At 41.6% G+C, this 12,370-nt stretch overlaps 1 protein-coding gene across 1 annotated transcript in view; it reads left to right on the top strand.

The window, feature by feature from the left end:
- LOC147692689 (mediator of RNA polymerase II transcription subunit 29-like) overlaps positions 1-9,554 on the top strand; it is an 87,560-nt gene extending 78,006 nt beyond the window's left edge. The window contains exon 4 of the mRNA XM_086938866.1: positions 8,832-9,554. Within this exon, the coding sequence (XP_086794992.1) occupies positions 8,832-9,062 (231 nt within the window). The 3' untranslated portion in view covers positions 9,063-9,554. The remainder of the gene's footprint in view (positions 1-8,831) is intronic.
- The last annotated feature ends 2,816 nt before the right edge of the window (positions 9,555-12,370 follow it).

The raw sequence follows: 12,370 nt of genomic DNA, 5'->3' as shown, positions 1-12,370 counted from the left end.
TGTTCGGATGAATAGTAGGCATTTACCCCCCCTAATTAAATCTGCAGGTTTGACTGGTAGATATTCATCACAAAACTCAAAATTCCGCTTTTTGCAGTAACATGCGTAACCGCATATATCGATATTGGCCTTCTCGTAATGTCATAAAGGAAATGTCCAACATATTTATACCTTCACCCCCCCCCCCCCGCCCCATACCCGCATCTAACACTACTCCAGCATGCCTCATACCCAGAAGCTGTTAACACTGAACTTGAATGTATATGGGTATCTTAATGTGCAATTCACATAATCTCCACTCTTGAGAAAAGAACTGTCTGCACTATTGCATATTTGTTTATGATCCATGGGATAGCAAGAATACAATGCCTTTTAAAGAAAGCCTCTTAGATGTAGTCTTTTGATTAGGTGTTTGAAACAATTGATTAATAATAATTATCAAAGCAATTTCTAAAGAGCACAGCTACCTCCAAAGAGGCTAACAAGAGCAGAGTTAGATTGCAGAGTTGAAGAGGGAGGCTTTCAGGTTTTTTTTAAAGCTTGTTTCAGATGGAGTAAGTCTCAAGTTAGTAGGAAGGGCAGTCCACAGCAGTAATGAAGGAAAATGATCTCCCTCTCCTTTCATTGCACACTCGAAGAATTAGAAGTAGACTTTGGCTGCTGGATCTCCTGGAACGAGATGGAAAGTAGGCTATAATTCTTAGGTAAGTCGGTCCTCTCAGCTGCAAGGTTCTAAAGGTTAAGGTGAGCGCCTTAAATTGGGTTCTCCTCACCACAGGCTGCTAGTGCGAGTGACGGAGATGAGGTGTGAAAGATTGGGAGTCTGGAATATGCAGAATCCTTCTGGCTGCCCCATTTTGTATGATCTGCAGGTGACGCAGCAAGTAGGCATGCAAACTCAAGTAAAGACTATTCGTATAGTCCAGTTTGGACATCACTAAGGCGTGAACGCAAGGTCTTTTGGTAATTCTTCTGGCCAAGTGAATCATTTTTCTTAAAGACTTAAGAGTGGCGAAACAGCTGGATGAGACTTTTTACTTGGGGAACAAAGGAAAAGTCTGAGTCAAAAATGACTCCAAGATTCCTAGCAGTTAGTGCTGGAGAAGAGGCGGTACCCAGTTCTACAGGCCACTAGGTGCTGGTGTCAGGATAGCACCTAGAACCGAAAAAGAGGACTGCTTTTTTTTCAGAGCTAAGCCTGAGCAAGTTGTTAGTCATCTAGTCGCCCACAGACTTTAGACCTGCTTGAAAAGAGTTAAGTGCCGACGTGCCTTTTCCCTGAAAGGATAGGAGTAATTGGATGTCGTCAGCATAAGAAATCACCCTAAAACTGCAAGTGTCAGCTAGCCTCGATTGCGGCGCCAGATAAATGTTAAAACGGTTGGGGCTTAGGGCAGAGCACTGCGGTACACCACATTCAAGTGGTTTTACTGCAGAGGAATAAGGAGATAGGACAGCTTGTGTCCTGTCCTCCCCAAAAAATTGAGCCATGAGAAGGCCTTGCGTTGAATCCCTATGCTTCTGAGCCTGACCAGAAGAGTCTCACGAGACCCTATTGAAGGCACAGGATAGGTCTTGTAGCACCATCATGGCCGCTGAGTTTTGATCAAGGTTCCCCTTAATACATTTGGTGACTTCCAACAAGGCTGACTCAGTGCTATAACCAATCCTAAAGACGGATTGGGAGTTGTTAGACCATAATATTCTAGAAAGTTTTTTAGTTTCCTATCGACAATCTTCTCCAGCATTTTTGCCACAGCTGGCAAAAGAGAAATTAGTCTGTAATTGCTCAAAATCTTGTAGTCCGCATAAGGTTTTTTGAGTAATAGAAGCAAGAGAGTATGCTTCCAGCATTTAGGAACTAGGGTAGAGTCAGTAGAACAATTCATCAAATGATTGAAGATTGGCTTCAGTATAGAAGATATCTTTTTATGAATGTCAGGTGGGCACTGGTCCATGGTAGATCCAGACTTGCTGTTAGCCAATTCGAGAGTCCTCCAAAGATAGGGCTAAAATTTCACGGATTGGCCCAGCGGTACAATTGCACACGATGCTAGACATGGCTGCTGAGTTCTTGGGGAATTGGTCATGGATGGTACTTCTCTTGTTATGAAGGAATTCTGATAGTTCTCCACAAAAATTGTCAGACGCTGTAGGCTTATTCTGAAGGGCCCTAGGAGAAAGGAAGTCGTTCACCATTTTAAAGAGCTCCTGAGGTTTATTGACCGCCTCGGAAATCAGTGAGTAGACATACTCCTTATGGCATTGATAATAGCTCAATGATGGCATTTCAGCGCTGCCTTTTTATGTGCATGTGGCCACAGCATCCTAGGATTTCCTCCAAATCTGTTGTAGCCTTTTACACAGAGCTTTCTCTTTTTTATAGTTCGCAGAGAATGAGGGCGCAGATGGGGGCAATCTTTTACTAGCCGAGGTTCTTACACGGGCAATAGCATCAAACGCATCTGTAGACTAGACATTGAAATTATTGATATTTTGATCCAGGGTGCCTGTCAACTCTAAAGGTGTTGTGAGAGTATCTGATACAATGGATTCAGAATTGTTATGCCAATGTCTCTAGGTTTTAAGGACCTTATTAGTTTGATTAATTACCTGGGAAGGTAGGGGGGGTGTTTGGGGGAGGGTGATATCAAAAGGAATCAGAAAATGATCATACCATATTAATCCTAAAGCAGATTAAACTGAAAGGTTTAGAGGATCTGCAAAAATTAGATCAAGGGTATTCCCCGCATTATTCCCAGGTTCCCTTGCAAGATGTTCCAGATTAAAACCCTCTCAGGTGGTCACAAATTGAGCCGCAGTAGGACAGTTTGTTTTATTCACATGTAAGATGGTCACCAGGGATAATGAAATTAGTGCGCCCAAGCGAGAGTTGACAAAATAGATCAGCGATACAAGCAACCGATTCAGTTGAGCCGTCAGGGAGGGGGGGTGGGGGGCTATAAATTGCAGCAAGTGAAAATGCCACACTTAGCTTGATTGAATTAATATTTTTTTTTTATTTAAAGGAAGCCCTTCTTTTGGTATAATTTAGAGCTATTGAATAACTGCAATACCTTCTTCCATTCTATCGGACAGATTAATATATTGTATTAGAAAGCCTGGGGTAATGGCTACAGCCAGATCAGGGCCATACGTGTCCTTCAGCCAATTTTCGGTTAAATACATTTGGTCTCATTTGTCCACAAGTAGAAGATTGAAAATGTCCAAAGCGTGTCTGGGGAGGGATCTAAAGTTAATCAAGCTGGCAGATAGGGTGGAGCCCTCTGCACCATTCAATTGTATCCCCCTCTCCTGCAAAGGTGTTGAGCCAAAGATTGTGCCACGAGTTAAGAAGCTGGTTTGCAAGGCACATGGACAGGGCAACTGCATAAACCTAAAGGGAATCCATGCCGTCTCTGTCTTTCTGGGAAAGAGGACCTCCTACACATTATCTGCATCTGCACAAACCTCTTGGACATAAGGCGCTCTCTCCTTCGGACCCTATGGAACCAGAAGGGCTTAACGAGCTGCAGGCAGGCTGTGATCCTTTGTTTTAATGCTGAAGAAACCGCTAAATTGCCGAACAACAAAATTCTTCGACATAGTGGCCACTAGACTAAATGAAACATCCAGAGGGTTTACTCAAAGCACTAGCCAAACAAGAACAGTGTAAACCTCCCTGGCTACCCTCGCCTCCGAAATCTGCAAGTACCATGGCCATGTAAACCCCAAAGGTCCCTACGTAACCCAAACAGACTTTTACGATCTTAAATACTTGAGCCACAGCTTCTTTGTTTTATAAGTAGCTATTGACCTTTTTTAAATATCTGTACATTTTAAAATTGTGCGTTTTTAATAACTGTACAATAAGCAAAATCCAAATCCTAAAGAGACGTTAACTGGTTAATCTTCACAGGTAATATAAAAGCATCATATATTTGTAATGAAGCCCAGAGAATCCTTGTCCATTATTTCACAGAGGAACAAAGACCGGGATTCCACCAACCTATGATTGTGTTGGTCAGATGGTTAAGATTTCTGGCCACATCTGTTACAAACTGCCCTACTTTCCAAGCTTAAGAAGTAGGACTTTGCCACCAAACAATCCATCATCTGCACTTATGTTTAGTCATTTTTAAACTCATTCACACCATGCAATTGACATAACACATCTGTGAGGGAAACCCTCGGCTATGTAGAAAAGCACAAACCAGTCTGCTCATTTCACTACAAGGCTATACAAATGTGCCTCACTGCGGATTAATTTTGTATGGACTTAGTTTTGCTTATCCAGGGTGACGGTTTAGATGGCGTCTGTTAAGAGTTGGCATGTTAAGTCTCCAGCAGCTCACATTTTATTAGTATTCTTGAAAGACCACCTCCAAATAGGTAAGAACCCACTAACTGAGAATTTTTGGCTTCACGTCGCACATTTCTGCGAGCACCACCCATACTTTCTATTTCCATACAGTTTGACTTGGGGAAACTTTGACTAGCATTCTAGATGTTGAGAACAAAATCTTCTTGACTTTGGCCAATGAAAGCAGACCCAGTCTCTCTGGCACCTCAAGTAAAGCTAGGAAGCGGGAAATATAAGACTCGACCTGCTCATTTCCCGCCTTACTGTTTGCACTGTCTTCCCATTGGCTGATACAGGGCATTAATTGCAGGGTAAGGTCTGACGAGAGGCACATCAGTAACACTCCTTTCGTGAGTAAGCCCACAGTAATGACCAATCTGGTGGACCTGATCCTTCTTGACGTGCTGTCTACATGAGGCAATAATGAGCACATCATCGTCGTTAATCTCATGTCTGTAAAATTCAGAATCTCTGCATCCTCACAAAGTTAAATTTCATTAAAGTGGAATCAAACAGGTCACGCTAGTGCTAGATAATTCTTTCCATCACATGTGATCTTTAATATGTTACACAATGCTTCTTCCTTTCATTCTTCTTAAATCTCTTGAAAGTTTGCCAGTGTTATTTGCAAACATCACATCCCTTCATATTTCTGTGCTAATGGCGCCGTGTTCTAGTTTACCAATCTCCATCAGCTTTGTTAATAGCTGTTGGTGCACTGTTGACCGACTGTGCAATGTACTTGAACATTCATGTACTAAACTGGCCAAACATAACATCTTCAACTTTCCACTACATAATCCTTTTACTTTTTCTGGCGATCTACCATTTGCAAGTATCTTCCCTAATTGACCTGATTGAAGAATCGGGAGCTAGGCAAATCGTTGGTATTATTAAAGAGGGCAGCTTTAAATCAGACTTGACAAGAACCCCAACCCTCCTCAAAACACCCATTCTAGATGCCACTTAGTAAAAGCTTTTATTTTCAAACTGGACTTCTGTAAATGAGTGTCCGTCTGGTTATGAACACTGCTGGCAACTTGCCCGAGTTTCCCTCTCCATTCGTTATATACATTTAAAATAAAAAGTTCTCTTCCCAATTCTAATTATAGTCACCAGACCGGATGTGAACATAAAGGAACTCTCTGGAGAGACTGCTGTTACGTTATGCTTTCCACGATTATCTGCTCTGATCTGTCTGTGCTCCCAGTGGAAGATGGGCGTGCTGACGTTACCTTATGTTCCATGCAACGCCTCTAAACAACATAGAAATGTATTAACTAATTTATCCAGTGTCGGTCAGCATTTCACACACACCACGATGGTGAGTACTGTAAGCAGCTGATCTTAAAAAGGAACAAACTATGAAGCAAAATGCAGATGTTGACCAGAAGGCCAGGTAAAGCGAATGCATGACGTTTCTATGCAGACATTCATCACGCATGGCTTTACAACAGCGGCACTGTTATCACGTGTGGCATTACATAGCAAGTCGTAACAACGATTTGCTGTAGGGGGCGCGCTGGCCTTAGGAATAGTATTATTTACTATTTCTACTCCAGTTTGTGCAACAGCAGGGAAGGTGTTGGATTTAAAATCCAACACATTCCCTGGTGTTACACACCCACTACAGCAAGTGGTTGTTACGACTTGCGATGTAATGGCACGCGTGGTAACAACGTGGTTGTTGTACCAACTGCGTTGTAGGCCATGCGTTGTGGAAACAGCGTTGTAAACTTATTTCCCAGTAAAGCATTCCAGGTGCTCCTGAGTAAAGGGTGTGGAGGAAATTATTGGGCCCAGAAACCCGGATGCTGATTCCTCTAGCATATTCTGCAACATTGACAAGTAGAGTAACAAAGCTCCAATGATACTGCACTCATAAAACACATGTACTTGAGAAAATATCTCTAGCTACAATAAAGCTATTTTTGAAGCTAAATGACCTGATCCTTATGCAGCAGATTGGCAATTCTAAAAATTGAGCTTCTGCTATGTTTGAGATGGTTTGTAGATTTCTGTCTCTATGTGCTGCTTTTTAAACTTAATTTGTGTGAGCTTAACATCCCGGCACTGTAGTGTGATGTATGGAATTGTGCCGTTAAAAATGTGGTACCCTAGCTGGGCTTTTAGAGATTGATTGTAGACTTATCTATTAACTTTTTTGTACTAAGATTCTTGACTACTGTGTAGTTATCACAAATATGCAGGATTTAGGTTATGTACAGCCTTCAGCATGGTAGTATCCTTATCCTTGTTAGTGACTCCCTGGTTTCCTTTTTAGGTCTCGCCTAAGCCATCGCGTTAGCGAGATATTAAGTAGGGACTTTGAAAAATGCTCCCCAAGGCTTTTCCAGGCGGATTGCCTACAGTGCATGTGTGCAGGCGCGTGCACATCGCACACCATCTGGCAGCCTGTGAGCCTCTATCCGCAATCATGCTGGTTTGCTTGCAGCCGGCATCAGACTTCAAACACTTCAAAGGAATCCGCTCCCCCGCCCCCGCCGTTTCTGACTTTGCTCGCTGAAGGCTGTCATGCCCAAGATCACACCGACTGTCATTTGCTGCAGTAGTGTCTTTCACTTTCACAGCCGGGCGCTTTGATGTGGTTTTGTTTACCATGTGCCAGAGCCTGTAATAAACAGCAGCAGCTGGCAGGCACCGTAAGGGGCAGAGCGGCGCACACAATTTTTTTTTATTAGAGCGCGAGAGAAACGCTTTAACTTTTGCCAAAGCTTTCACTATCTAAAACTAGAAAGAATAAAATAAATATCCGTGCTCTCGTGCCTCTCCTTCCTTTCACGCACCAGTGCTCTCTTTGCTTTCAGTGGCTCTCTGTCCTTTCACTGCCTCCCTTCCCCCCCTTGCTAGTCAGTTCCAGCACTTGTTTCCTTCTCTACCCCCATTTGCACACCACCTCTCACTCTTGTTACACCCCCCTTCTACACACCTATACAACTCAGTGCCAGATAATTATATGCTACATAATTACACTGCGCTCAACACAACATACACTCCAAATACCACTCAGTGCCACATAATTCCACGCCATATATTACACTGCACTCAATGCAACATACACTCCAAATACCACTCCGTGCCACATAATTATATGCTACATATTTACACTGCGCTCAACGCAACATACACTCCAAATACCACTCAGTGCCACATAGTTACACACCACATAATTACACTCTACTGAATGCAACACACACTCAGCACAATACCACTCAGTGCCACATAATTACACGCCACACAATTACTCTACTGAATACAACATAACTCCTCATAATACCACTCAGTTCCACATAAATTGTTACATAATTACACTGCGCTCAAAGGAACATACACTCCAAATACCACTCCGTGTCGCATAATTGCACACCACATAATTACACTGCACTCAATGCAACATACACTCCAAATACCACTGTGCCACATAATTGCACACCACATAATTACTCTATCTATCGCCCTCGCTCTATCTATCGCCCTCGCTCTATCTATCGCCCTCGCTCTATCTATCGCCCTCTCTCTATCTATCGCCCTCGCTCTATCTATCTATCGCCCTCTCTCTATCTATCCCCCTCGCTCTATCTATCACCCTCGCTCTATCTATCCCCCTCTCTCTATCTATCCCCCTCTCTCTATCTATCCCCCTCTCTCTATCTATCCCCCTCGCTCTATCTATCTATCGCCCTCACTCTATCTATCGCCCTCACTCTATCTATCTATCGCCCTCACTCTATCTATCTAACGCCCTCACTCTATCTATCTATCGCCCTCACTCTATCAATCGCATCACTATTCAAAGTACTGATTCTGAGTCTGATTTCTGCTTGGCTGCTTTGCTTTTACCTGTATTGAATTGGAAGGTGTTGACTTAATGTTTTGTGCCCGATTAGGAGTTGTTCCTCCTACCCCTAAAAACATTCAATATGTCTGCTTCAGTCCATGATATGGTATTGACTTTCTTAGAGTGATGCATTCATTAGTTCTGAAAGTTTGCTGTCCTCCAAAACTAAGGCTCGTCGATGTGCAATTTATTGTTTAATTGGTTTTCTCTTACTTTTGTTCTTGCATTCAGGCTTTAGTTAACTTAAGGTTGGATTGTACCATGCTGAAAGCGCATTGAACGTAAATGAACTCCTTAAAATATTGTATGTGCAAATCAAAAAGGCTTGGCTCTGGTACTACTTAACTTTCTTGGCCAGTAATCTTGAAGTTGCTCACTAACTAACCTTTGCATTTGTCCGATCATATCAACGGTTGCTTGCCCCTTTAAGTCAATATGGTATGTGCTCTTAAAATTCGTACATCTTTCTTCCATTTCTGGGCAAACCATCATCTACTTCTGTATCTTTTTAAGGGAGGAACTGTGCTTTAGCCTATCATTGCATTTTACATTTTATTATATTTGACTGGAATCAGTGTTTCTAACCTGTTTTTTTTTTCTCCTCCACAGAGGCTAGCCTACGAGTGTCTTTCCCAGAGCTTTGACAGTGCCAAGCACTCCCCAACACTGGTCCCAACAGCCACCAAGCCAGATGCTGTGCAGACGGAGAGCCTACCATACACTCAATACCTCAGCATGATCAAATCTCAGATCTCCTGTGCCAAAGACATTCACAACGCCCTGCTGGAGTGTTCCAAAAAGATAACTGGCAAGACGCCCCCTACCCAAGGCAGCCTATGAGGCAATGATATTTGGACACTTTACGTAGACTGCCAGAATGGACATGGTTCTTGCTACAGCGAGTGTGCAAATCTTTGACATTTGTGAAATATAAATGAAGCCCCAATGTCCCTGCTCAACCATGGGAGCCATTTATTTTGGGGCCCTAGGTATTTGGGAAGCGCTGCAAAGTGTCTCCATGAATAAAAGTAACTGAGAGAGAACCTCCACCTTTGCTCTGCAAGACTGGAGAACCTCTCTTTGAGGGTGGTGGGATTGTGTTTGAAGGGCCACTGGAGTTGGACGTTCTTGAACAATTCATTTGGTTTCACAATATCAGATGTACCGTTTGGGTTAACTTTTTGTTCTTCAAAAATTTCATTTTGTTTCACAATATCAGATGTACAGTTTGGGTTAATTTTCCAGCACTTAAATACACCTTTTCAATATTTTCACACAAAAAGTGCTCTGTGGTGTGCTTTAAAAAAATAAATATATAAACAGTACCATTTCTGACTGGGTTCATGTAGAGATTTTGTACCACTTGGTGAGATCATCAGGATGTCAACAAGCATTCTTCTGTGCTAGATAATGCCTCATCCATAATTTGAGCACTTAGTTGCAAAATACTTTACCAGCAAAAGCAATTTCATCAAATTGTCTTTGCATCTGTGACTGTCTGCATGTTGCAAGTGCTTGACCTAGAGGTGGTGTTTTGCAATTTTTAATCCCTCTGATTTATCTTGGTTTGCGGTTTCTGTCTGGAGCCTCCTTATTATTTTCCCTCTTGAGTGCTTGTTTAAGTAAGCTAAATGGCCAATCTAGGCCGGTAAGTGGTGGTGGTGGTGGTGGTGGTGGGGGGGAGGAGGGGGGGGCAGTACGGGGAATTTTTAAACCTTGTTGTCTAATACCACTTGAAATTGAGATGAAACTGACCCTCGGTCCAGGGTTGGCTATGGTCAAGACAGATTTTGATGGTGGAGTAGTGGCGGTTTATGGTGAAGTGCGAGTGCATGTTTGTGTGGTTTGTTAAAGAACCATTGCTCCTGTTAGGTCTGGATTAGAGACCGCTTTATGTTGGCCGTATCATGTCATGAAAGAAACCTAAATCATGCAAACACACACTGAGGGCTTTGGGTCGCCCTCTTCATTCATTATTTTTTCACCCGCCATTCACAATTTACTCCCACGACTACAGCATGGGGCAGTGGTTCAGTTCTCTTCAGCCATTGGGTCTCTTGCCATGTGATTGGTGGCATTTTTTTCTGATCACGTGTACATCTGCTTTAAAAGAAGTACACTTCAGAGCCAGGGCTGGTGGGCCAATGTTTTTGGTTTTCATTCTTTATATATATTTTTCTCTTACACCATTGTTTGTAGACTATATTTAGGGTTACAGCAGATCAAGGCCAATAGTATATTTTCTGTTCACAACTAGTCGTCGTATTTTACTATGATGCATTTAAAACTTAAAAGGGTTTCAATACTTGTTCAAAGTATACCCATCTGCTAGAAAGCACTGAACTATTACAATTATGTTCCTTTTTATATATGTTTAAATTCGACTTCTTATGCAAGGCACATTCCCTTCACATTTTCTTTTTCCTTTTTGTGCACATGCTTCCATTAAAAAGAAGAAAAATACCATTGCATAAGTTTGCCAAGGCCAGACCTCTTGGATTCGTCAACACGTTAGTTTTGGTGTAGATGTAGTTTTTTTAAGTATTTTTTTTTTTACATCCAACTTTATCGATGTTTATCTTGCCAACATTAGATTCAAAATGCAATATTGTACGTATATAAAGTGAGATACGTTATTAGTAGGTATAAGCAATATTGTACAATTAACGTTGAACCATATGAATAAAGCAAGGAGAAGGGTGGATCTCCAGTTGCCTTCCATATGATAGCAAGTGACTGTTGAATCTTAGACCTCAGGCAGATTGTTCCATGGTCCTGTGGCCCGGCAGTGTAGTGTTTTATTTCTTGTGCTTTTAATCTCTCTGGTGACTTCCAGACTTTTTTCCATTTAAGTAGAAAGATAGTTTGTGATGTATTGCTTTATGTGATGTAGGCAAACAGTGGGGATATCTTGCTGCAGGTGTAATCTGGTCTGATTTAGTAGTTCCTAAAATGAGTTGAGCGTTTCTGTCATACTGGAGTAACAGAACCTGAGCTTGAACAGCGATCATGGGGCGTACGGACCGTACCCCATGTTCGCAGGGTGTACAGTGCGTACACACTGCGATCGCAGGGGTACGATGCGCACACCCCATGATCGCAGGGGTACGCACCGTACCCCTGCGATCATGGAGGGTACTCGCCGTACGATGTGTATGTGATTGTGTGCTTTTCCGTACGAATCGCGTCCTCATGACACGTTCCGGATCGTATTCGTCCGGTCGTACGGCATGTGTACGAGTCGTACTGTTCACTGTTTCAGCCTTGCTATACGTACGGATTGGGACGATTGGGACGGATTCACGAAATACGGATCGTACTACGCGACTCGGACGGACGGGTACGATTCGTACGGAGAGGGCTCCGAATGCGAATCGTACGGACGTTTTTCTCCCGAATCGGAATCGACCCCTTAGTCTTACCCCTTTCTGTGCAGTATGTTCTGTCATTTTATATGATGAGTTTTTTTTTTTGCCTTTCCTGAGACCGTGCATGTGCTGTCGCGGTTAAGACATTTTGTTCGTTCACTGACAAAATATCGAAACTCTAAATATTGTGGTAAAAAATGTCAAAATATCGAGCACAAAAATATTGTTTTCCTATACCTTAAATGTAAATGACAAAAATATCGGAAAAATATATAATTTCACACTAATATATATAGAGTTAAACTTAGTAAACCTCAAATACAGTGACATGTAACAGTAATAATCAAATATATAAATATTATAAAATAAATAAACTTATTTGAGCAATCTCCTGTATGTGTTTATTTACATATATACAATGTCAAACTATTAAACTTATTTTTAATATTTCAAAATGGTTCAATTTGTGTATGTACAATTTAATTACACCCAAAAAAGTAAGCAAAATAATACATTTTACAAAAAATATTACTAACATTACCAATTAAAAAATATATAATTTTAAATACACAGACCCATAATATAATTTTAAACAAAACTATAAAATTCTATTATACCTAAACTATCTCACTCCAGTCTGTGCAACAGTAGGGAAAGCCTAGGACTCAGGTGGGGTACAATTTACTATCCCCTCTCAACTTTTAATACAACTATTAATTTAATAAAATTCGAACTAAAAATATTTATATTAATTTTTTAAATAATTAATATAAGGAAAAC

The sequence above is a fragment of the Lissotriton vulgaris genome, chromosome 9 (assembly GCF_964263255.1).
Source record: "Lissotriton vulgaris chromosome 9, aLisVul1.2, whole genome shotgun sequence".
In the NCBI taxonomy this organism is placed as follows: Eukaryota; Metazoa; Chordata; class Amphibia; order Caudata; family Salamandridae; genus Lissotriton; species Lissotriton vulgaris.
The sequence above is the reverse complement of the archived record's forward strand: the minus strand, read 5'-3'. Positions and strand labels throughout refer to the sequence as shown.